The sequence below is a fragment of the Tamandua tetradactyla genome, chromosome 2 (assembly GCF_023851605.1).
Source record: "Tamandua tetradactyla isolate mTamTet1 chromosome 2, mTamTet1.pri, whole genome shotgun sequence".
NCBI classification, from domain to species: domain Eukaryota; kingdom Metazoa; phylum Chordata; class Mammalia; order Pilosa; family Myrmecophagidae; genus Tamandua; species Tamandua tetradactyla.
The window spans coordinates 54,540,496-54,565,538 of record NC_135328.1 but is presented as its reverse complement, the minus strand read 5'-3'; the positions used below and the strand labels follow the sequence as shown (position 1 = coordinate 54,565,538).

Genomic DNA, 25,043 nt, shown 5'->3' with positions numbered 1-25,043 from the left:
GAGAAGTTAACACTTCAGGATGAGAGCGTTGAACAGGTGAAGAGGCAGGAAAATTATATTCTGACAGGATAGGCTCATTCTCATAGGCAAGGAATGGTGCGCTTTGTGCAGGAGGCAAGAAGCATTTCTGCCCTGCAGAATGGCAGTATCACATGTTGCAGGGCCCATGGAAGTCTTTGGTTGAATTTTAAGGAATCTGGAGTCTGTCTTGAGTGCAGTAAGGAACTAAGGAAGGGGTTTGAGCCAGGGGTGACATGTTCAGTTTGTGTTTTAGGTGATTCACTTGGGCTACAGTATGGAGGGTGGATTGTCACTTCTTCACCAAGTAGGAACCCCATCTTTCAGTATCTTGTTGCTCAAAGATGATGATTCTGACCAAGCTCAACAAGCACCTTGGAGTGCTCCTTCAGAAAAGAGCCCAGCCCAACATCTTCCTGCAGCAGTGGTTTGGCTGGCACCCTGTTAGAAGAGCCCAGATCTCTACAGGCCCAGGGTATCTTGGTATTCCCATCTGTGGACATGCTATCAAAGCTGGGTAGAAGGGAGGGTTGATGAGTTGGTCAGCGAGGAACCAGGGCTCTGACCTACCAAACATTGTTCCCCCAGGGCCTGGCTGAGTACTGTACATTGATTGACAGCTCATCCTCCTTCCGAGCCTACCGGGCCGCCCTCTCAGAGGTGGAGCCTCCGTGTATCCCTTACCTGTGAGTAGCAGCCTCCTTACCCTCGACTCCAGCCGCGTTTTCCTTTCTGTTGCTCTGGGAAAGATGTATTGGGCTTCCTCAGAGAAATCCTCACTTAAGGGTTTTCAGCAAAGACACTTGTTATTCTATTTTATTTTTTACTCTAAAAGTGAAACATGCTTCTTGTCATATAATTTAAACAGAAAAGAAGGTATCAAGTAAAAAGTGTAAGTTCCCATCTTTTCCTCTTCCCAGTCCTACCTACTATTCCCAACTCCTTCTGTAATCTGCCAGAACCCATGTTCAGGCATGTATGCATAGCTTCTCTTTTTTTACCCTCACAAATGGCATTGTGCTATATTCCAGTGGTTTTCAGACTTGGCTGCATATTAGAACCACCTGAGGACTCTCTAGGAATTCCCAGGAAACCTGACAGCATATGGTATTTAAAAATTGAGAACATCTCCCAAAGTATGAGTGAAGGAATGGAGTAAATACTTGTTTCATGCAAAAGAATCCCATGGCCACATAAGCTTAGGAAATAGTGGAATAATCAAAACCAAATGTGTTTTTTGGTTGCAGGGCTTATCAGAGCCTTTAATATGCTAATGAACATCTTGAATCTCCAAGTAGGGAATAGTAGACTCATCAGTATTTTCAGGGTGGAATGTCTGATGGAACATAATTCTTGTTCGGCGAAGGACTTTATGCTTAGAGACAAAGGTCTTCTTGCAGCCAATCAGTCACCCTTTCCTTGCTTCCTAACCTTTTTGCCATCGGGGTTCCTCATCTGAGATCCTAAGAAAGTATCAGCTAAGTCACTCAGGCTGAGCCCTTCCTGGGTAAAACTGGTTCCCCCATCTTTACTCATTTGGCCTCACGTCCTTTGTTTTTAAAAGCAAGTTGTATTCCTCACATGGAACTAGGTGAATGAACCTTAAGGACTGTATGTTGAATGACAAATATTATCATGCCTTACTCATAGGAACTAATTATAACAAAAACTCAGTGAACTGCGGTCGAGAGCATGAGTTGTCGGGTTGGGGCCTATCGTAAAAGGTCTTAGATTGTAAGCTCTTACAGCAGTCACATATATTCAGGAGTTGTAACTGTTATTTCTAAATTCTGAGATATTGAGCTATTTTTATATAACTTGGTTGTTCCCAGAAACTTTGGATATTTATGTTATACCTGGACTCAGAGTTAGAGTTCTAAAGCAATGAAAGTCAGCAGTACCTTTACAGGAACTGTTTAAAAAGTTGAAAAAGGGATTAGACTTTGACTAAATATCTGAAAGAAGCTGAACTGGATAGGACTCAGGGAGATCAGAATACAGGGTAAAGGATGATATCGTCCATATTTTAAAACTTCAACTTCTATGTAAGACCAAAGGGAGAGATGTTTCTTTGGCGCAAAATTTATATTTTGTGTAGCACATTACCTAATTTAACTTGTATGGCCAGTTTAGCTGAACACCGTAAGCACATGGAATTTTCAGTAGGGTGTGAGATCTTGTTGGTTTGTCCACATTAGAGTGATGCCCTGATTTTTCCCAGAGTAATTTGAGCAGTGGATAAAGAAATATTTGCAAAGTCCCCTTGGGGGATTGGGGAGAAAGAGGAAATATTCAGCTTCCCCATTTGGAGAATATCTGGTATTCTCACAAGCAGTGGGGACATCTAAATCAATAGGCCAAATCCTTGGTCTTGGGGTTTGCCCCTGTGAAACTTACTCTTGCAAAAGATAGGCTAAGCCTACTTAAAATAAGGCCCAAGAGTCACCCCCAGAGAACCTCTTTTATTGCTCAAATGTGGCCTCTATCTCTAAGCCAACTCAGCAATTGAACTCACTGCCCTTCCCCCCCCCCCAACATGGGACATAGCTCCCAGGGGTATAAATCTTCCTGGCAACATGGGACAGAACTCCCAGAATGAGCCAGGACCTGGCATCAAGGGATTGAGAAAGGCTTCCTGACCAAAAGGGGGAAGAGAGAAATGAGACAAAATTAAGTTTCAGCGACTGAGAGATTTTAAATAGTTAAGAGGTTATCCTGACTATTTGCATTATATAGATACTCCTTTTTTAGTTTATGGTGTATTGGAGTGGCTGGAGGGAAGTATCTGAAATTGTTAAGCTCTGTTCCAGTAGCCTTGATTCTTAAAGATGATTGTATATAGAACTTTTATAATGTTACTCTATGATTGTTAAAACCTCGTGTCTGTTGATCCTTTTATTTAGGGTATGGACAGATGAGTTAAAAAATACAAATAAAAAATAAATAATAGGGGAGAATAAGAGGTAAAATAAATTGGGTAGATGGAAATTCTAGTGGTCAGTGAGAGGGAAGGGTAAGGGGTATGGTAGTATGAGTTTTTTCTTTTTTCTTTTTATTTCTTTTTCTGGAGTGATGCAAATGTTCTGAAAAATGATCATGGTGATGAATACACAGCTATGTGATGGGGAAAAAAAGTTCCCATACCTATTAACAAAGAGGGGTTTTTGAGCTTTATTTGTTCATGTATAGATTTTACATTAGCAACCCACAGCTATGCAGTCGTATGCTATAGCCATGTTGCGTTCACTGACAGGCTCAGATGGAGTCGTCAAAGGGCATCTTTGGTAGCAGGTGGGGCACTGGAGGCTCCTGCGATGTACTGGCCTCACTTTCCAAGGGACCCAGCTTGCCCATCAGTGAGTTGATGGCCTTCCTGGGCACTCTCCAGAACAGTAACTGGGCTTCTTCGTCATTCCAGGGGGCTGATCCTGCAGGACCTCACCTTTGTTCACCTTGGAAACCCAGATTATATTGATGGGAAAGTCAATTTTTCCAAACGGTGGCAGCAGTTCAACATCCTCGACAGCATGCGGTGCTTTCAGCAGGCGTGAGTGCTGTCACCCTTTGAGGGAATGGGGGTGAGGAGGGGTGGGTGGAGATGGCAGCATCTGAACCCTCTGCTCAAGTGCACTTAGCTCCTAGGGACATCTGAGCAGAGATGGAAGATTAGGATCAAGGGGACTCTCTGTCTATTAAATGAGGGTATCATACATAGTTCTTAGAGTTGTCATGGTTATATGAAAGTGTACTTAAAGGGCTCAGCTCAGAGCCAGGTCCAATGATGGTAATTATTCCTGTCGTCCCCATTTTACAGATGAGGAAACTGATGCCTGTGTTTTCATCTGCTAGTGGGTTGGGCTGTGGTTGTACGTTGTCACCTGAGGAGGGGTAGTCTCTCTGGGGCACTGTGCAGAGGGGATCTAGGCTTCTGCAGACTCACACCTTCAGCAGATGGTAGGAGCTCTGGCCATGCAGGTGCCTTGCCCATCAAGAAGACCTGTGGACAGGTGGTTGAAAGCACTGGCTTTGGAATCGGAATCCAGCTTCTGCTCTCTGTGGGCTAATGATCTCATCTCTGAGCACTGATTTCCTCCTTTGTAAATATGAATAGTAGTGGCCCCTGCCTTGTCAGTGTGCTGAGAGGGTGCATTGGTGCTCCTGGCATAGCCTGGCTCAGGGAGCATGCTTAAGACATTTTCATCAATAGACTGTTCCAGACAAGCTCATCGGTGGGCACTGGGCAACTCTTGTTGCAGCAGGGAGAGCTTCTCAGAGTCAGGGATTAGCCAGTATCCTGCCCCACACAGAAATGCTTAACAGACCCTTTGACTTGGATCCTGATCCACCTTGACAGTAATCACAGTGGTTAGCTGCCCCTCTCCTCCAAGTGTTGCTCTGTCTCATTTTCCCATCTTCACAGCAACACTTAAAAGTAGGGACTTTTGTCCCCTATTTTCTAGAAGTGAACAGTGAGGCCCTGCAGCTAGGAAGTAGCAGAGCCAGGGTGTGAGCGTGGATCTCTGGCCTGCTCTACCCAACTGGCTCTCACTGACTGTCTCCCCCCTCTGCAGGCATTATGACATCCGGAGAAATGATGACATCATAAACTTCTTCAATGATTTCAGTGACCACCTGGCTGAGGAGGCCCTATGGGAACTCTCTCTGAAAATCAAACCCAGGAATATAACAAGAAGAAAAACAGACCGAGAAGAGAAAACCTAGGAACAGATGCCATAAACGAGGAGAACACTCAAGAGAGGCACAGAGGGCAGCTCCAAGACCAGAGGGACTTTGGACCTGTTACATGGCGGCAGCTCCCCCTCCCCAAGCAGGCTGCGAGTGTCGGGCCTCAGAGCCACAAGGCCCCGCCAGGCCCCTGGTGTGATGGGCAGGAGCCTGGAGCCTGCGGTAGCTCCCTGCCCTCCCTTCTCCTGCAGGAGCCCTATGGCCCACAGTGGAGGCCATGCAGGCAGGTTTTATTACTGATTGTGAACTGGTGGTTTCTGATTTGTTTGGTTTTTTTCCTGCTTTCATTTCTGTTTTCCCCTCTCTTCCTCCCAGCAATTTCTCCAGCCTGGGAGCAGCACAGAGATGGCATCAGCAAAGCAAGGAGCAGAGTAAATCCTCACCCCATTCCTAAGCTTGAGGGTCCCTGAATTTTCTAAAGTGGCAAATGAGTGGAGGCTCAAGGACCATCTGGGGAAGGCTGCACTCCAGAGGAACTAGAATGAAGGGGTGATTCAGCTGGGTAGGCAGAAAGTAGAGAATTTTGAAAGGGAGGCTTTTACTTTCCATTCCCTGCTTTTTTACAATGGAGGATGGCATGAGCTTTTCACTTGGCCCAGAAAGGTACGACAGGTGGTATCTCAGCAGCCCTGGTACCTCTCCTCATCATGGTACTGGCTTTCGAGGCTGCCCTGCTACACACAGGACCTTTGCTGGGCCTTGAGTGGCAGCAGTGTCTGTCATCTCGTTGTACCTTAATCTCCCCCTGCCCCCATTCTAGTGGCTTCCCCACCATCATCTGATGATTCTCCATCAGCCACTTGGAGAAGCATTTAGAGGAGATGGGAAGGGAAGAAGAGATTGGAGTAAGAGAGAATTTTACCATTAGAAGAAATACTTTTTTTATTGCTGGGAGTCTTTTTAACTTTTCTGAGCTGGGGGCAGTAGCTCCAGGGTGAGTTAATTCAGAGAGAAGAGTGGAGGAGCGTTTCTGTTCTGGGGAGAGGTCAGCAGGCTCCCTCATCCGTTGCTTCTGTTGCTTGCTGCGTGCCTTAAACTATCACCTGTTCCCTCCTGGTCCCATAGGCTTCCCTCCTCCGTTGCCCCATTCTGGTGAGGCAATCATGGCTCCTCCTCTGGCTCATCAGACTTCTCTACCAGTGCTGCCAGCTCTCCCTCAGACAGGACAGAAGTCCTTTCCATCCTCCTTGTTAAAAACCACTCTCAGTGCCAAGATTGACAATCTGATGCAAATTTTGTAAGGGGGGGGGATCCCAGAAAACAGGTGGGAACCCTGAGCTGGCAGCACAGAGATGTCCAGCCAGAGCCTCCCACGCCCCTGTCCTGTGCTCTGTGCCACCAGATGGGGCCGACCGGCGTGTGGGCCGCAGTCCTGGTGTGCTGCATTTCATTGGGCCCTCCCCTCACCCACAGCCTGCCTGCCGTGCTTCCCAGAACCTTTGTTTGCATGGAGTGTTCACTTCTCCTGGGTTTGGGACTTGGTCAAGCAACTACCCAGGATCTAACTGTGCTTTAGCCCAGTTTAAACAGAACAAAGAAAAGAAGTAGAACACATCTGTTGCTTATTTTGACTTTTTTTTTTTTTTAAGAAACAACCATGTCACTTTGAGTCCCTTGTGGGTTTTCAAGCAGCTTTTATCAAGAAGAAAATTTAGGCTGTTTTTCTTTCCTCTTTTGTTTTTACTGTATATAGAGGGAAGGAAATCTGTGAAATGTCAGTTAAATCCCCTTCTGGCAGCAGTGCTGCCAGCAGTGGGCCAGAACATGTCACTTTATTATTTAAAGAGTGTGTGTGTAGAGTTGCTGGTTTATTAACAGTATTGTAGGGGGGTTGGGTTTTTAGTTTGTTTCCTTGCCTTTTTTTTTTTTTTTGAGTCCTTTTATTTCAGTCTTTTCATTTTCCTTCCCTCTTTGCCCAGCTCCGTTGAATGCTGTTGTGTGTGCATTGCCTGTGTATGTGTGTGCGTGTGCAAGGAGCCACTATGCACATGGGGCCCTTGAGTTGTGCAAATTAAATTTCTCTCTCTGTTTCTGAGAACCCCTAGGAGTCTCCCTCTGTGGCACAGGCAAATATTAATGCTGTGTTTCAACTTCAAAAACAGCCCATCTGCACCCATGCAGCAGGCAGATTCGTGTCTGTAGTCAGGTCTGTCCGTAGGCCGCCTTGTTCTCAATCATAAGCTGGAGGGGGCAGTGGGGGAGTCTTTTCACCTTTCTCTAATTCAAAACAGACCATGTGCCATCCGCAGGGTGCCGGAGCACCTCACCTGCTGGCCCTCCCCCTCCCAGGAGCTTGTCATGGTGAGCAGAAATGCTCAGGCAGGGTAGTCCCCAGGTGGGGCAGGAGTCAGCTCCTCTGGTGACTGGCTGCACGAAGACAATAAGCAAGGGGCAGTGTGCTTTCACCTGTTAGCTGATGAGCTTCCCCACCCTGGGCCTCATTAAAAAGACAACCTCTTGGCTCTAGGAGTTGCCATATTCCATTGCTCAGTGCTGCAGCCTCAGCTGTGATCTGTTTCTTGGGGACTTGGTGTGAGAGGATTGTGGGAGTCAACCTTTACAGACAGAAACCATCAAGATAACTTGGTTCCTTTCAGAGAAAGCTCTTACCTGGCATGTGTGGGTGAAGCCAGGGAAAGGGCAGGCACACACGTGTCTGACCTGCTCTCCAGTTCTGGGAATCAGCTCCCTCTTCAGCTGCCCCACAACCACCCTGATTTTACATTGTAATATATATTCCCCAACTAACCCATCCAATAGTGACATCTGCCTGCAGACATTTCAAACGTGTAACTTTTATATGAAAGAAAAATAAACACAGATGAAAGCCTCCCACGGCCTGATGACCGTGTCTACACTACGTGCAGCATGTGTGCAATTAAAGTGACAGTCCAAGCTACCTCTTTTATGTGACCTCCCTGGGCAGGCAGAGCTCCTGGTGCACTGAGGGCACAAGTGCTCGTGGCCAAAGAAAGCAGTGGCCCCAGGAGCAGCATTAGCAGATGGGACCCAGTCCCACCACCTCAGGTCATCAGTGCTAGCCCCCGGACCTTCTCTCCTAGGTCCCTTATTCCCAGACGCATTCACATGGACAAGAGCTGTATGTATCCTGGAAGTGGATGAGTATACAAGAGTCATACTTCCCCTCTTGGCCTCCTGGTGAAAACTGGCATTTCTAGGGATAGAATTTCAGGGTGCCTAAAGGAACTTTTCAAAGCCCCCAAACTGCTGTCTTAAAAGTGTGCCTATGCCAGCTTCCATCCACCTCTTCCCACAAGGCAGAGCTCAGAGACCAGGGCCCAACCAGCTTTTGCTTCCAAGGGGATTTAAAGCCTCCCCATTTTATTTGCTACCTGTGTCCTTGGGTAAATTACTCAACCACTATACTTCCGTTTCTCCATTACCTGCTGCTGTCCCATTTGACCAGTGAACACACCAAAGCCCAAAGAGAGACTGATTCATTCCTGCATCCTCCTCTCCCATGTCCCCCATCAGCCAACAATTCCAGGAACCCAGCTGGTCTGGCCCCAATTCCCCTCATACCCCTGCCCAAGCCACCGGGAAGTGACAGTCCAGGTTCAGACCTCAGGCCTGTGTTTTGTCAGCCAGTCCCACAGCTGCTGCAGCTCACCTTGGGGTTTGACGATGGAGTTGGAGGCGGGATGGGCTTACCTGAGAAGAGTTCGCTTTTGCTCAGGGGTAGAGGGGCCTAAAAGCATGGTTCCCCACCCAACCCTGGTCAACTCCCTGGGCCTGGGAATCTGCATGTGTAACCCAGGAGGTTCATATTCACTCCCAGTCGGTCTAAGCAGGTGACCTTGGACAAGCAGTGTCCCTTCTCTGTTCCAGTTTCCCAGGTTGGAAGTGGGAATAATGCCTCTACCTCGTAAGGTTTTGTGAAGGTTAAATGAGTTAAAACTGGAACAGTGATTGTTGAGCTCCCCCCACTATTGCTACTTATTGGATACCAGCACTTTACAGGCTGTTTTACTTCATTCAATCCTCTTACTCAAAAAGTGCACAAGAGAAATATCACAACCATGCTAAGTATGACAAAATTGTGAGGAATTAAATCTGTCTGAAATCCACCCACTAACATCAGGTCCAGACAGTTTATGCCAAACACCCAAAAGAACATACAATAATTTCCATCTTATACAAACTGTCCCGAGAATAGGAAAAGGGAAAATGCTTCTCAAGTTGTTTTATGAGTCTAATATAATCTTGACATTGAAACCAAAGATAGTTGAAAAATTTACAGACCAATCTCACAAATAGTGATGCAAATCTAAAATAATTTTAGCAACCTCAAGTCAGGTAGGTATAAAAATCAATACTTCTTGGCCAAGTCAGCTTTATCTCACAGATGTGAGGATGCAGTAACATTAGCAAGTCACTAAATATAATTTACCCCATGTAACAGGTGACATACCTGTGCTCCCCTGGGTCTGATTCTCCTTCCTGGGCACAGGGGAAATTACACTTTGCAGCACCCATGAAGGAGCCCAGTGAAATCTGACAGGTAAAGACGCATGTCCCTTTGGCAAGGGACCGGAGACCTGGTGTGCTGTGTCACGCTTGCTCTCCCCCGCCACCATAATCCAGAGAGACCAGGAGGCCGCGTCACAGGGTGCTAAGTGGAGGGAGCGCCATGGGAACACACCCAGGGAGCCACACTGGACTCTGCATGACTGAAAGGTGAACTGTTGTGCCAGGCCACTGAGATTTCAGGGTTTATCTATTTTCACAAGATGGCCTAGTCTCAACAAAAACACTACATTAATACATTAAAGGGAGAGAACATGTAATCACCTCAAAAGACACAGAAAACCCTTTGTTAAAAATGCAATACCCAATCTAGGAATGCCTAGAGTGTACAATGATAGTGACTAAACGTACAAATTTAAAAATGTTTTTGCATGGGGAAGAACAAAGGAGTGTCAATACTGCAGGGTGTTGAAAATAGATGGTAATTCATATTTTGAAATTTTATGTGCGAGACTAAAGCAAAAAATGTTTATTTGGCACAAAATTTATATTTTAACTAGTGCATTTCCTAATATAACATATGTGGACAGCTTAATTGAACACCGTAAGTACATGGAATCTTGAGTAGGGCATGAGATTTGTAGGTTTGTCCAGAGTGATACCCAATAAATCCCAGAATGATTTGAATAAAATTGTATTAGCAAAGTCCTCTTGGGGGAACAGCGAGAAAGGGGGAAAAATTCAACTTTCAAAAGTAGAGAATTCTCGATATTCTCACAAGCAGTGGGAACAAACAAAGCAATAGGCTGAGCCCTCACTCTTGGGGTTTTTTCATATGAAACTTAACCCTGCAAAGGATAGGCTAAGCCTACTTAAAATAAGGCCTAAGAATCACCCCCAAGAGAACCTCTTTTGTTGCTCAGATATGGCCTCTCTCTCCAGCCAACACAAGCAAACTCACTGCCCTCCCCCTCTCTACATGCGACATGACTCCCAGGGGTGTGGACCTTCCTGGCAGCATGGGACAGAAATCCTAGAATGAGCTGAGACTCAGCATCAAGGGATTGAGAAAGCCTTCTCAACCAAAAGGCGGAAGAGCGAAATAAGACAAAAAGTGTCAATGGCTGAGAGATTCCAGAGTCGAGAGGTTATCCTGGAGGTTATTCTTATGCATTAAGTAGATATCACCTTGTTAGTCAAGATGTAGTGGAGAGGCTGGAGGGAACTGCCTGAAAATGTAGAGCTGTGTTCCAGTAGCCATGTTTCCTGAAGATGATTGTATAATGATATAGCTTTCACAACGTGACTGTGTGATTGTAAAAACCTTGTGTCTGATGCTCCTTTTATCTACCTCATTGACAGATGAGTAAAACATATGAATTAAAAATAAATAATGGGGGAACAAATGTTAAAAAAACTTTTTAAAATGCAATACCCATGACCTAGATGGCAGTGGAAGATACTCCATGGTGTCATTCCCCATGGGACCTTCGAACAATTAGCAAAATCTGGAAGAGCCATCTTCTTCAAAACTCCACAAAACAGGTAAAGTGTTATAGTAGCTGGGTGAGCACCAAATAAAAAAAAAAAAACAGCTTTAAAAACAGTAGGAGGCCCTGTTCAAGATGGCAGAGTGAGATGCTTCATGACTTCAACCTCCACAGAAGCTTTGAGCAGCCAGCAAGATCTGGTGGAAACATCTTTCTCAAAAGCTTCAGAAAACCATTAAAGGACTGCAGTAACAGGGCAAATACCAAATCAAGAAAAAAATCTTGAAAGAGGTAGGATCTCCCGGCTGGCCCCTTCCCTACCCCTCACTGGCTTGGCACCGAGCCAGCCCAGTCTCCTGTGCAGACACTGGGCTCTAGTTCCTGAAGGAGCAGAGTAACCCGCTAACCCGCTGCACATGCTGGGAACATGTGTATCTATCCCAGTGGGTGGGGGGGAGGTGCGCTAAGGGACTCACCATGACAAAACTTGCTCTGCATGTAGATGGCAGCCCAGAGAGCTCTCCAACAGAATGCTATGGGAGAGCAGTTTAAAAATGGTACCTGAGTGCATTACTTAATTTAACTTGTATGATCAGTTTAGTTGAACATCATAAGTACATGGAATCTTGACTAGTACGTGAGATCTTGTTGGTTTGTCCAGGTCAGTGTAATGCCCTGATATATCCCAGAGTAATCTGGGCAGTGAATAAAGAAGTATTTGCAAAGTCCCTTTGGGGGATTGGGGAGAATGGGGGAAATATTCAGCTTCCCCATTTGGACAATTTCTGATACTCTCGCAAGCAGTGGGGACATGCAAATCAACAGGCCAAGACTTCAATCTTGGGGTTTGGCCCTATGAAACTTATTCCTGCAAAGGACAGGCTAAGCCTACTAAAAACTAGGCCTAAGAGTCACCTCCAGAGAACCTCTTTTGTTTCTCAGATTTGACCTCTCCTCTCTAAGCCAATTCAGTAGGTAAACTCACTGCCCTCCCACACCACCATGTGACACATGACTCCCAGGGTGTAAATCTCCCTGGCAATATGGAACAGAACTCCAGGAATGAGCCAAGACCTGGCATGATGGGATTGAGAAAGGCTTCTTGACCAAAATGGGGAAGAGAAAAATGAGACAAAGTATCAGTGGCTGAGAGATTTCAGAGTGGAGAGGTTATCCTGGAGGTTATTCTTATGCATAATAGAGATATCCCTTTCAGTTTATGGTGTATTGGATCGGCTGGAGGGAAGTACCTGATACTGTTGAGCTGTGTTCCAGTAGCCCTGGAACTTGAAAACAATTGTATAAAGATGTAACTTTTACAATGTGACTGTGTGATTGTGAAACCTTGTGTCTGTTGTAAAAATATATATGGGTAAAAAAAATAGACAAAGGGGGTATAAAGGGTAAAATAAATTGGGCAGATGGAACTACTAGTGGTCAATGAGAGGGGGGTAAGGGGTATGGTATATATGAGTTTTTTCTTTTTTCTTTTTATTTCTTTTTGTGGAGTGATGCAAATGTTCTAAAAAGTGATCATGGTGATGAAAATACAACCATGTAATATTGTGAGCCATTGATTGTATGGCATGTGTGAGTGTGAAGATTTATCATTAAAAATATTTTTAATGAAGAGAAAGAAGGAAAGAAAGAAATCCTGCCTGGAGCAAAGGATTGCTGGCTGTAGAACACAGTGCAGTGCCCAGGACAGTGAAGCAACATTCCTGGCGAAGAGGGGACATTAGGAACTTTGCAAAAGGGGGAATTCCTAGCCTAGCTGTACATATCCAAAACAAGATGCATGCTCAGAAGGGGTCAGGGAGGCCCCTAAGCCTTGGCCTGGAGTTATTCTCCAAACTTATTGTATGGATAAGCCCTGAAGGAGAGAACTCTATCATGTCTATTTGCAAACACTGGCAAAAGTATTTCCAAACCCCCCACCATTTTTTGTTAGTTCCTGGCATTCAAGGACAGCTCTGTCGTAACACTACTCCAATACAAGCTTAAGCAATAGATGCCTCAAGTCTAAAGTCCAGAGATAACACATTAAAATAGCAAAATGTCCAGGCTTCAACAAAAGATTACAAAACATGCAAAGAAATAGGGAGTGGTGGCCCAGGCAAAGCAAAAAATTAAAGCACTAAAATCCATCAATGAAGTAACCAAACCTGGGTCATACCAGAAAAAGGCTGTTTTTTTCTTTTCAATATATACAATCATTATCAAAGATCACAGCTACAGATTACAGTTCAACAAATTCAGTATTTCTTTCTGTCTATTCTAAAACACTAGACTCTAAAAAGAAATATCTATATAATGAGTCAGTAGTCACAGTCATTTATTAAATCCTAACTTCTCAGTTACACCTTCTTCCTCTCATTTAATCTTCCTCTCAGTCTTCAGGTGTATCTGGGCAATAATCTTTTTAACTTCTCATGCTGGAAACGAGTGGTGACCTTCTGGGGTAGAAGAACGAGTCTGGTTGTTGTTCTTAGAGAAGCTGGTAGGTCTGGGTTTCAGGGCTTATCTCACGTAGGTTCAATCTGGAGGACTTAAATTTCTGAAAAAATAAACTTACTGAGAAAAATTTTTATAAAGACCTGAATAGGGCCCATGGTACTCCATACATTTTCAGGAATTCTGTTGGTTAGAGCTTGGCATACAATGGTAATTTGAAATATCTGGTTAGTTTGCATAAGATTAACCTCCAGAATGACCTCTCAACTCTATTTAAAATCTCTTAGCCAGTGAAATTTTATTTTGTTCCATTTCTTTCCCCCTTTTTTGGTCATTCTCAATCCCGCGACACCAGAGCCAGCTTATTCGTTGGGGTTATGCCAGAGCTGTAAATCTCTGGAAGTCATGTCCCTTGTAGGGGAGGAGGGTAGTGAGTTTATTCGCAGAGTTGGCTTAAAGAGAGCAGCCACATCCGAGCAACAAAAGAGGCCTTCTGGGGGTGACTCAAGCATAATTACGTGCAGGCCCAGTTTGGCCATTGCAGAAATAAGTTTCATAAGGGCAAGCCTCAAGGTTGAGGCTTGGTTTACTAAACTTGGAGTCCCTGATGCCTGAGAGAATATCAGGAATTCCCCAGGAGGGGTAGTTTAATAGTTCCACCTTCTTACCCCCAAACAAAGATTTTTAAAATATGATCCTAATTATGTTCAGAGCTAAAGGAAAATGACAAAAGAACTAAAGGAAATCAAGAAAATGATGAACACAAAGAGAATATAAAAAAAAAAAAAGATGAAAATGATGGAAAGGAATCAAACAGAGCTGAAGATCACAGCAATAGAAATTTAAAATACCCTAGATGGGTTTAACAGCAGATTGCAGCTGGTAGAAGAAATAATAAGTGAACTTGAAGATAAGAACTTTGAAATCATCCAGTCTGAGGAGCAGAAAGAAGAAAGAAGAAAGAAAAGTGAACAGAGCCCAAGGACCTGTGGGAGACTGCCAGTTTGAAAGGATTTATGCACTCTAGAAAAGTCATGTTTTAACCCTAATCCCATCTTGTGGGAGCAATGGCTTCTTCTAATCCCTATTCAGTACTATAGGGTGGAAACTTGATTAAGTTATCTCCAAGGAGATGTGACTCAATGAATTGTGGGTATTGAACTTGAGTAGATGGAGACACGTCTCCACCCATTCTGTGCGAGTCTTGATTAGTGTGCTGGTATCCTATAAAAGAGGAGACATTTTTTGGAGAGAATGCTTTTTGAGGATGATGAGAAAGCCACAGCAGAATGCCACAGAACCATGAAGCAGAGAGTCCACCAACCAGCGACTTTTGGAGAGGAGAAAGAAAACGCCTCCCAGGGAGCTGGAGAGGACACTAGTAATGATGCTGTGTTTGCCATGTGCCTTTCCACCTGAGAGAGAAACCCTGCACTTCATTGGCCTTCTTGAATCAAAGTATCTTTCCTTGGACGCCTTAGATTGGACATTTCAATAGACTTGCTTTATTTGGGACATTTTCATGGCTTTAGAACTGTAAACACAACTTATTAAATTCTCCTTTTTAAAAAGGCCATTCCATTTCTGGTATATTGCATTCCAGCAGCTAGCAAACTAGAACAGCCACCATCAAGCATATCAATATATGCTTATCAAAGAAATAATGGCTGACAACTTCCCAAATCTAACAAAAGACATGAATATACATACCCAAGATGCTCAATGAACTCCAAACAGATAAACCCAAATAGATTTATGCCACAGCATATTATAACTAAACTGTCAAATGCCAAAGATGGAGAATTCTGAAAGCTGCAAGAGAGAAGCTGCATGCCATGTCCAGTGGAGCATCAATAAGATTTCCAATTTCTCATCAGAAACCATGGAGCAAAAAGCTTGTAGGATGACATATTTAAAGTGCTGAAAGAGAAATTGGAGCATCTCATTCTTTGTTGGTGAAAATGGAGAATGGTGCAGTCTCTGTGGAAAGTAATTTGGTGGTTCCTCATTAAGTTCAGTATAGAAAGCTAAGTATAAATTTACCATATGATTGGCAATCCCACTTCTAGATATATATGCAGAAGAATTGAAAGCAGGGACTCAGATATTTGCACACTGATGTTCACAGTGTCACTGTGAACATCGGACAAAGTTAGAAGCCAAGTGTCCATCAGTAGATGAATGGCTAAACCAAGTGCAGTCTGTGCGTACAATAGAGTATTATTCAGCCATAATAAGAAATGAATTTCTGGTGCATGTGACAACATGGATAACCTTGAAGACATAACATTGGGTGAAATAAGCCAGATACAAAAGACAAATATTGTATGATCTCACTGATATGGAATAATTAGAAGAAGCAAATTCATAGAGTCAAAAGCTGGAACACGTTGTAAGGAGCTGAAGAGGGGCTAGGAAAAGGGAAGTTAATGCTTAACTGATACAGATTTTCTCTTTGGGGTGATGGAAGAGTTTTGGTAATGGATGGTGGTGGTTGTAGCACATTGTGACTGTAATTAACGCCACTGCATTATATATTTGAATGTGGTTAAAAGGGAAAATTTTAGATTGTTTATGTTGCTAGAATAAAATTTTTTAAAAAAATAGGACTGTACAGCACAGTGAACCCTAACATGAGCTGTGGATTATAATTAATAGTATAATTATAATCGTTCCATCAATTATGATGAAGGTACTACACTAATGCAAAGTGGTGATAACAAGGCAGACGGTGCAGGGGTGGGGGCGCATATAGGATCTCTGTGTACTCAGCATCATATTTCCGTAAACCTACATCTTCTCTAGTAAAAAACTATTTTAAAAATGCAACATCTAAGCCTAATTTAAAGAAAAAAAACAACTTGTAGTTAGGTAGAAATAGAAAATTTCCTTAATTAGATAAGGGCTCTCTTCCCAAGTCATATGCAAACATTACACATAATGGTAAACTTTTCAAAGCCTTCCCTTAAAAATCAGAAACAAGGTAAGGACCCACTGTTACCATGCCTATTCATTGTCGTGCTGGACTTCCTATCTAATGCTATAAAACAAGAAAAAAAACAAGAAATTAATAAGAAAATCTATCAAGTTAGCTAATATAAAAACATTTAAAATTAAACACATTCCTATATATAGTTAAAAAACAATGATGAAAGGTAGTTCATAAAGAATACCATTTTTAATAGTGTGTCATGTCTTAATATACTAGGAATAAACCCAACAAGTGATGTGAGACTCTTTTAGAAAAATTTATAGACTTTACTAAAAGAAATAAAGACTACCTTAATGAATTGAGAGATCATATATATTATATTCATGGATAGGAAGAATAACTTTCTTAAAGATGTCAGTTCTCCCCAAGATTAATGTATAAATTCAAAGCAATCCAGAGAAAATCACAACACGATTATATATGATCATTGACAAATCTAATATTTATAAGAATTATCACTTCTGTAAATGGCAGACTAGATCATTCAGACCAGCTCCTCTGCTAGGAAAGCTGTACAAAATATTTTTAAATTTCTGCCTGAAGTCATCAGAGAGCTAGCAAGGGAATGAAGAATCATTGATCCAAGACCCAGGAGAAGTAAACCTGACATGTGGGGTCACATTTTTTTTTTATGGGTACCTCTCAATTCCAAAACAGCTGGTTGAGAAGCTGAGCGTGCGCACTTCTGGCAAAAGGAGGATTTTAAAAAAAAGGATTACACTCCAAATGGTCCCTGGCCCAGATAAGTCCTGAAACCTAGAGGGCCCAGACTCTCCAGGACATCAGATAGCTCCATCCCCCTACCCCATATTAGTGACAGACCCTTCCAACAGGAAAAGGTTAGAATGATCTTTCTATCCCTCCCTAAAGAGAGGGATAGAAAGATCAAACATGATGGTGGAATAGGGTAGATACTGGGTAATTGCAACAGATTGTGCAACAGGATTGATTGTAAAAATTCAGAAATGGATAGCACAATACTACCTAACTGTGATACAATAACGTTAGTACACTGAATGAAGCTGAATGTGAGAAGGATAGAGGGAGGAGGCCTGGGGGCACAAATGAAATCAGAAGGAAAGATAGACGATAAAGGCTGAGATGGCATAATCTAGGAATGCCTAGAGTGTATAATGATAGTAACTAAATGTACAAATTTTAAAATGTTTTGCATGAGGAAGAACGAAGGAATGTCAATAATGCAAGGTGTTGAAAATAGATGATAATATTTTAAAACTTCAACTTTTGTGTGAGACTAAAGCAAAAAAAAATGTTTATTTGGTACAATATTTATATTTTGACTAGTGCATTTCCTAATATAACTTATGTAGACAGCTTAATTGAACACCATAAGTACATGGGACCTTGGGTAGGGCATGCGATCTTGTAGGTTTGTCCAGAGTGATGCCCTGATAAATCCCAGAGTGATTTGAACAGTGAATAAAAAAAGTATTTGCAAAGTCCCCTTGGGGGAATGGTGAGAAAGGGGGAAAATTCAGCTTCCCCAAGTGGAGAATTCTCAATATTCTCACAAACAGTGGCGACAACCAAAGCAATAGGCTGAACCCTCAATCTTGGGGTTTGTTCATATGAAACTTATTCCTGCAAAGGACAGGCTAAGCCTACATAAAATTAGGCCTAAGAGTCATCCCCAGAGAACCTCTTTCATTGCTGAGATGTGGCCTCTCTCTCTAAGTCAGCACAGCTAGAAAACTCACTGCCCTCTCCTCTATGTGGGACATGACTCCCAGGGGGGTAAACTTCCTTGGCAACGTGGGACAGAAATCCTAGAATGAGCTGGGACTCAGCGTCAAGGGATTGAGAAAAGCTTCTCGACCAAAAAGGGAAGAGAGAAATGAGACAAAATAAAGTTATCAGTGGCTGAGAGATTTCAGAGTCGAGGATTATCCTGGAGGTTTTTCTTATGCATTATATAGATAGCACCTTTTTAGATGAAGGTGTATTAGGTTAGAGGGAAGTACCTGAAACTGTAGAGCTGTGTTCCTGTAGCCATGTTTCTTGAAGATGATTGTATAATGATATAGCTTTTGCAATGTGACTGTGTGATTGTGAAAACTTTGTGTCTGATGCTTGTATCTAAAGTATAGACAGATTAGTAAAAAATATGGATAAAAATAAGCAAATAATGGGGGGAACAGAGGTTAAAATAAATTAGGTAAATGGTCATGAGAGGGAGGGGTAAGGGATATGGTATATATGATTTTTTCTTTTTTCTTCTATTTCTTTTCTGGAGCGATGCAAATGTTCAAAAAAATGATCATGGTGGTCAATACACAAATATGTGATGATATTGTGAGCCACTGATCGTACACTATGGATGGAATCTTTGTATGTTAAGAATGTTTGTATGTTAACTTTTATCAATAAAAATATTTTTTGAAAAAGAACTCAATGAATATGTTTAGCAGCACTATTAGTGAAGTAGAGATAGGTTAGAAGATATAGGTAGAATTAAGCATGAAGAGACAAAAGGATGGACAAAGAGAAGGTAGGAAGAGACGTAGTGATAAGTGAGGTTAAGGTTAATGTAAGTGTAATTGGAGTACCAGAAGAAAAGGAAAAAGAGATTAGAGCAGAAAAAATTAAGAAATGATTGACTTGCGTGTAAATATCCACAGCAGCATTATTCACAATTGTCAAAATGTGGAAGTAATGCAACGTCCATCAACTAGCTGGTGAGTGGATTAACAAAATGTGGTATATCCATACAGTGGAACACTATTAAGCATAAAAAGAAATGAACTGCTGACACATGCTACAACATGGGTGAACCTACAACAACATGGTAAGTGAAAGAAGTCAGATGCAAAAGACTACGTATTGTCTGAGCCCATTTATATGAAATGTCCAGGGGAAAAAGCAAATCTATAGATACAGAAAGCAGAGTACTGATTGGCTGGGGATGGAAACAGAGAGCGCCTGCAAATGGGCATGTGGGATCTTTTTGGATCATGATGATGCTTGCCTAACTCTGTAAATTTAATAAAAATCATGGAATTATTCACTTAAAATAGGTGAATTTTATGACGGAGAGATATACCTCAATAAAGCTGGGGTTTTTAAATAAATTTTTCTAAAACCAATAGTACCAGTTATTAATTTATTGCTTCTCAGATTCAAGTTCCACCCTTCATGACTTGGTCATAATAAGCATTTCACCTCTGCACCCTGGGCAGTGTTAAACTTTGTCAGTAGAGGGCGCTGAAGGAAAACTGCAGAAGGAAAGGGCCTCTGGTATTTTCTTTCTGCTCTGACTGCCTGGCTAATAGATGAGGCATGTGGAGCTATCCAGTGGGGTTCCGCCCAGCCGTGCACCCGCAGCTTGCAGTCTCTTGGCAAGCTGACACATCCAGCCCTGGCTGTGGGCCTCGAGACGTGGGCACTGCACACCCCAGGCCTTACGTCAACCTTTCTCCATTCAAATTGGTGCACGGTTAATGCCTCCTGGTTGGTCTTTGACTGATAGGCTGATGAAAAACATAAAGCTCTAGTTTCAAGAAGACATGTAAACCCCAAGCAGGACAATTAAAAAGAAACATACACCTCAGCACAACATAATCACACTTCTGAAAACCAAAGACAAAAAAATCTTTAAGCAGTCAGAGGAAAAGACACATTACCTTCAAAGGAGCAAAAATTAACCTCAACAGAATCGGTTGAGCCACAAGACAATGGAATGATACCTTTAGGACGGAAAGAAAATAACCATTGAAAATATCTTTCAGGAATGAAAGTAAAATGAAGCTGTCAGACAAACAAAAACATAGGATTCATCACAGCAGAGCCACACCAAAGAAAACGCTAAAAAGTGTTTCCAGGCTGAAGGGAAACAATGCCAAATGGAAGGTCAGATGTGCAGGAGAGAATGAAAAGCAATAAATATGTGGGCAAGCCCAAATAAGCATTAACTGTATAAAACTACAGTGTCTCGTTGGGGTCTAAAACATAAAGAATTAAAATACATAACAGTATGTAACCCAAGACGGGGATAAGTAGAGTTTTTCAATCTTGAATTGTCCAGGAAGGAGATTAAAATGCTAAAACCATCAGACCTTGAGAAGTCAAGAATGCAAGTTACCATCGCTAGAGAATCACTAAAATAAATAAATAAATAAATAAAATAGTTAAAAAGTGTGTAACTGCTGAGCTAATTGAGGGAACAGATGGAATAATGAAAAACAACCAAGCAGTGTAAAAGAAGGCAAGGAAGGAGAAGGAAAGAAGCATAACACTAGTGGAACCAAGGGAAAGCAAACAGGAAGATGGGGGATTTAAACCCAAATATATAAATATATATTAAATAAGTATACTAAGTACTCCAGTTGAAAGACAGTCTGCCAAACTGGATTTTTAAAAAATCTGTAAGCTTCTAACAAGAGACATTTAAAGGTAGAGAATATGGAAAAAGATAAAATCTGCAGACATTCCCTCAAACTGTATAGCTATATTAACATCAGAAAAAGTAGACTTTGACCCAAAGAGGGTTACCAGAGATACAAAGGGATACTGTGTAAAGACAGAAAGTACTCAAAAGAATTGTTTTTACAGTCTCAAGGTTGTATTCGTATGATTGCATAGCCTCAAAATAGATGTAGGGCCGGCCACGGTGGCTCAGTGGCAGAGTTCTCACCTGCCATGATGGAGACCTGGGTTCAATTCTCGGTGCCTGCCCACGCAAAAAAAAGAGATATAGACAAAGTTAACAAAACCACAAAGACAAATGGACAAATCTGTGATCCTAATGGGAGGTTTTAACACAGCTCCCTCAGAAGCATTTAAGAAACAAATAACTCTAATCTTACACAACTCTTCCAAAAGAAAAGAAAATGAGAAACAATTTCCAACTTGCTGGAAGAGGCCAGCATAACCCTAATGTCAAAAACAAGAATGAAAAATACAGGCCAGTTTCAATCCATGAACACAGTTTAAAAATCCTAAACCAAATATTAGCAAACTGAATACAGTGATACATAAAAAGAGTGATACATCTTGGTCAAGGTGAGTTGATTCCAGGAATGAAAAGTTATTTTAATATTTGAAAATCTATTTTAGTCACAGTATTAACAGAATAAATCATATAATTTTCTCAAAAGATGCCTGAAAAGTATTTGATAAAATTCAATATCCATTCATGTTTTGTTTTGTTTTTTAATCTCTTAGCAAACAAGGAATTGTAGGGAAACATAATCTGACGGAGTGTGTTTGGGTTCCCACACACAACAATATGAACAGGGTAAAATGTGAAAAACCTTCTTTCTGAAATTGGGAAAAATACAAGGTTGACCGCTCTCAGCCCTTCTAACCTACCTTGGCCTGAAGGTCCCAACTAGTGCAAAAAGGCAAGAAAAATACAGAAAGGAGTGAAGATGCGAAAAGACAACAAAATCTGTCATTATAGAGAGATAAGATTGTGTAAATAGAAAATCCAATAGAATCTACAAATAAATATCTTTGATAAGTTAATTTAGAAAGATTGCTGGGTACAAAGTCAAGACGTGAGACAATTTTATTTCTGTATATTATGTAATAGGGAAACTCATGTGTCAGTTTGCCTAAGTTATGGTCCGGTTGTTTGGTCAAGCAAGCACTGGCCTGGCTGGGAGGACTGTGGGGCATTTTGTGGATTAAATCCTCAATCAGTTGATCACAGCTCCAGCCAACAACGGGGTTGTGTTCAGCAATGGGAGAAGTCTCACTCAATCAGGTGAAGGCCTTAAAGGGAGAACTAAATATTTTAGCAGTCAGAAAGAATTTGTCTCAAGACAGTCAATTTCTCCTGGGGAATTCATGCAAAACTTCATAGGCATTCCCAACTTTTGGTCTGCCCACAATCATGTGAGCCAATTCCTACAATAATCTCATAATATTTACATACACACACGCACGCACACACGCACACACACACGTATATAGTGTTTCCCTGGAGAACACTGACTAATCCAACCAATTAACAAAAGTGAAATTTAAAATGATAACATTTATAGTAGCATCAAAAAACCACAAATACCTAGAGGCACTAACATAAGATGTGCAAAATGTCTACACAGAAAACTAAAAATATATATCGAGGAGAGTTTTTAACAACTAAATAAATCAGGGGATTCACTATGTGTATTTATTGGAAATCTCAACATTGTAACGATCTTAATTGTTCCCAGATGAATCCATAGATTTAAAGCAATCACAATCAAAATCCCAGCCTTTTTCTGTGAAAATTGACCAGTTCATTCTAAAATTCATTCTAAATACAAATGACCTAAAATGGCCAAAACTTTTAAAGCCAGTGGACGGACCTGCCACACCCAATACTGGAGTTACAAGCTCCAGTAACTAAGGAAGTGGGACCGTGGTGCAAGAAAAGAAAGACCACTGGGATCCATTCCACATGGGTGGCTAAAGTCTAACTGTGAAAATAAACTAATAAAGCATCTAGAACTAGAAGATTATATAGGAGAAAAACTTCACGATCTAGAAGGAGGAAAAGATTTCTTTAACAACTCACAAAAAGCACTATCCATAAAGGAAAACGTAAATTTAACCACATTAAAATTGAGAACTTCTTTTGATCTGATGACACTGGCCAGAGAACTTAAAGGGAAGCTACAGAATCGGAAAAGATATTTGCAATTCTTATATCTAACAGAGGACTCATATCCAGAATATATAAAGAGCTCCTTTAAATCAATAAGATAAAAGACAATTCAGGGCTGTGCGATGGTGGCTCAGTGGCAGAATTCTTGCCTGTGATGCCAGAGACCCAGGTTCAATTCCCGGTGCCTGCCCATGTAAAAAAAATGAAATTTAATTTAAAAAGACAATCCAATATAAAAATGGGCACAAGACTTAAACAAGCACATCCTATCCAAACAGCTAAATATATAATGATTCTACAAGTGATAATTTCATTAAAGTGACAATGAAATACCACTACAGATTTATCAGAGTGTTAACATTTAACGCTGGGTTGGCAAGGACATGGAGCCACGGGGACTCACTGCTGTGGGGCTGCAGCATGGCGCAACCACTGTGGAATGCCGCTGGACAGCGTCTCTCTGTGTCTTAATAGTAATATATTCACAACCTAAGCTTGAGCATCACTCCCTCCAGAAAGCCTTATCGCTGCTTTCTCAGCTCAAACACCTCTATGCCACATTATAGTCATTCTGAGACACTTACATTTTCACATCTCTGAAATCAAGAGGAATCATGTTTAATCCCAGTATATCTTCTCAATTACATTCTACCTTTCGGGTTTTCCCCAAGGACCTCCCTTTCATTGCACTTTCTCTCATCGTGGACCTCCAGGAAGACAAATTATTTCTGTCTTCACTTCTGTGAATCCTAAAACTAGGATTGCCAGGTCAAAAGCCATACATATTTTTTTTCAGTTATTATTATTTTTTATTTAAAAATTTACAGCTATACCTACCAAATAACAATCTTCTGGTAACCTCCAATCTACTTTCTGTCTCTACACATTGGTTATTCCTAGATTATTGCATATAAGTGAAAACCATTCAGCATTTGTGCTTATGTTTATGCGCCTTGCCTATTTCACTCAACATGTTTCCAAGGTCCGCCCGCATTGCCGCATGACTCAGAATTTCATTTCTCCGCTCTGCATATGTACCACATTTTTTTAAATTTACGAAACATAACCACGTACAAACACAAACACTCTCACCATATGATCATTCCGCTCTTGTGATATAATCAGTAACTCACGATATCATCACATAGTTGTATATTCATCATCATGATCATTTCTTAGAACATCTGCATCAATTCAGAAAAAGAAAAAGACAACAGAAAAAAATTCATACATACCGTACCCCTTACCCTTCCCTTTCATTGATCACTAGCATTTCAATCTACTAAATTTATTTTAACATTTGTTCCCCCTATTATTTATTTTTAATCCATATGTTTTACTCATCTGTCGTTATTACAACATTTTGTTTATTCTGCTGCTGCCAGACACGTGGCTGGTTTCCGCCTTTTACTGTTGTGAATGATGCTGCTGTGAACACTGGGGTGCAGGTACCTGTTCGTGTCTGTTTTCATGCTTTGGGTATGTCCCTAGGAGTGTCCCTGCCAGGCCACAGGGTGGTTCTGTTTACCTTTCTGAAGAACCGCCACACTGCTTTCCACAATTCAGTTAATTTTTTTTTTATGCTTGTATGCTGGGGGTCACATTTCATTCCTTTTCCATGTGAGTATCCCCTTATTGCAACACCATTTGCAGAACTGTTGTTTATTTAGTTTTTTTGCTTGTTTGTCTGGGAAGTGCATGGGCCAGGAATTGAACCCAGGTCTCCCTCATGGCAGGCGAGAATTCTACCACTGAACTACCCTTGCACCCCCCTCAGTTAATTTTTGATTACACAATTAATTCATGAAGACCTCCGTATTTTAAAATTCAGCAATGTATTATACGCAAACGCTCCTAGTCTCATTCCCTTTTATCCTTCCATAACCTGTTCTTTGTACTTATGCATATTTGAATATATGGATGTATACTATTATTATAATAGATGCATCACCTACTTTCCACAGAGATTGTGACGATACACACTCCACCAGTAATAAATAAGAGGGCCAATGTCTTCAGTCCTTTACCAGTTCTAGAGATGTATTCAATATTTCTGATTTTCCCAATTTACTGGGTAAAAATCGTACCCCATGATTTAAATCTACACTGTCCTGATACAGGTAGGACTTAACTCTATCGGTCGTTCCTGCCATGGTTTTCCAGCTCCCCTTTCCATACTGCCCCAACACCCCAAAGCTAAACAAATATTCTCCTAACCTCTATTCTACTATCGTTATTAAAG

The 25,043-nt window shown here is 41.6% G+C and overlaps 1 protein-coding gene across 5 annotated transcripts in view; it reads left to right on the top strand.

The window, feature by feature from the left end:
- RAPGEF1 (Rap guanine nucleotide exchange factor 1) overlaps positions 1 to 7,594 on the top strand; it is a 195,786-nt gene extending 188,192 nt beyond the window's left edge. For all 5 annotated transcript variants that reach the window (XM_077147295.1, XM_077147288.1, XM_077147294.1 and 2 more), the window contains 3 exons: positions 607 to 704; positions 3,437 to 3,565; positions 4,590 to 7,594. In XM_077147295.1, coding sequence (XP_077003410.1) covers positions 607 to 704; positions 3,437 to 3,565; positions 4,590 to 4,740 — 378 coding nt within the window. In that variant the 3' untranslated portion in view covers positions 4,741 to 7,594. The remainder of the gene's footprint in view (positions 1 to 606; positions 705 to 3,436; positions 3,566 to 4,589) is intronic.
- The last annotated feature ends 17,449 nt before the right edge of the window (positions 7,595 to 25,043 follow it).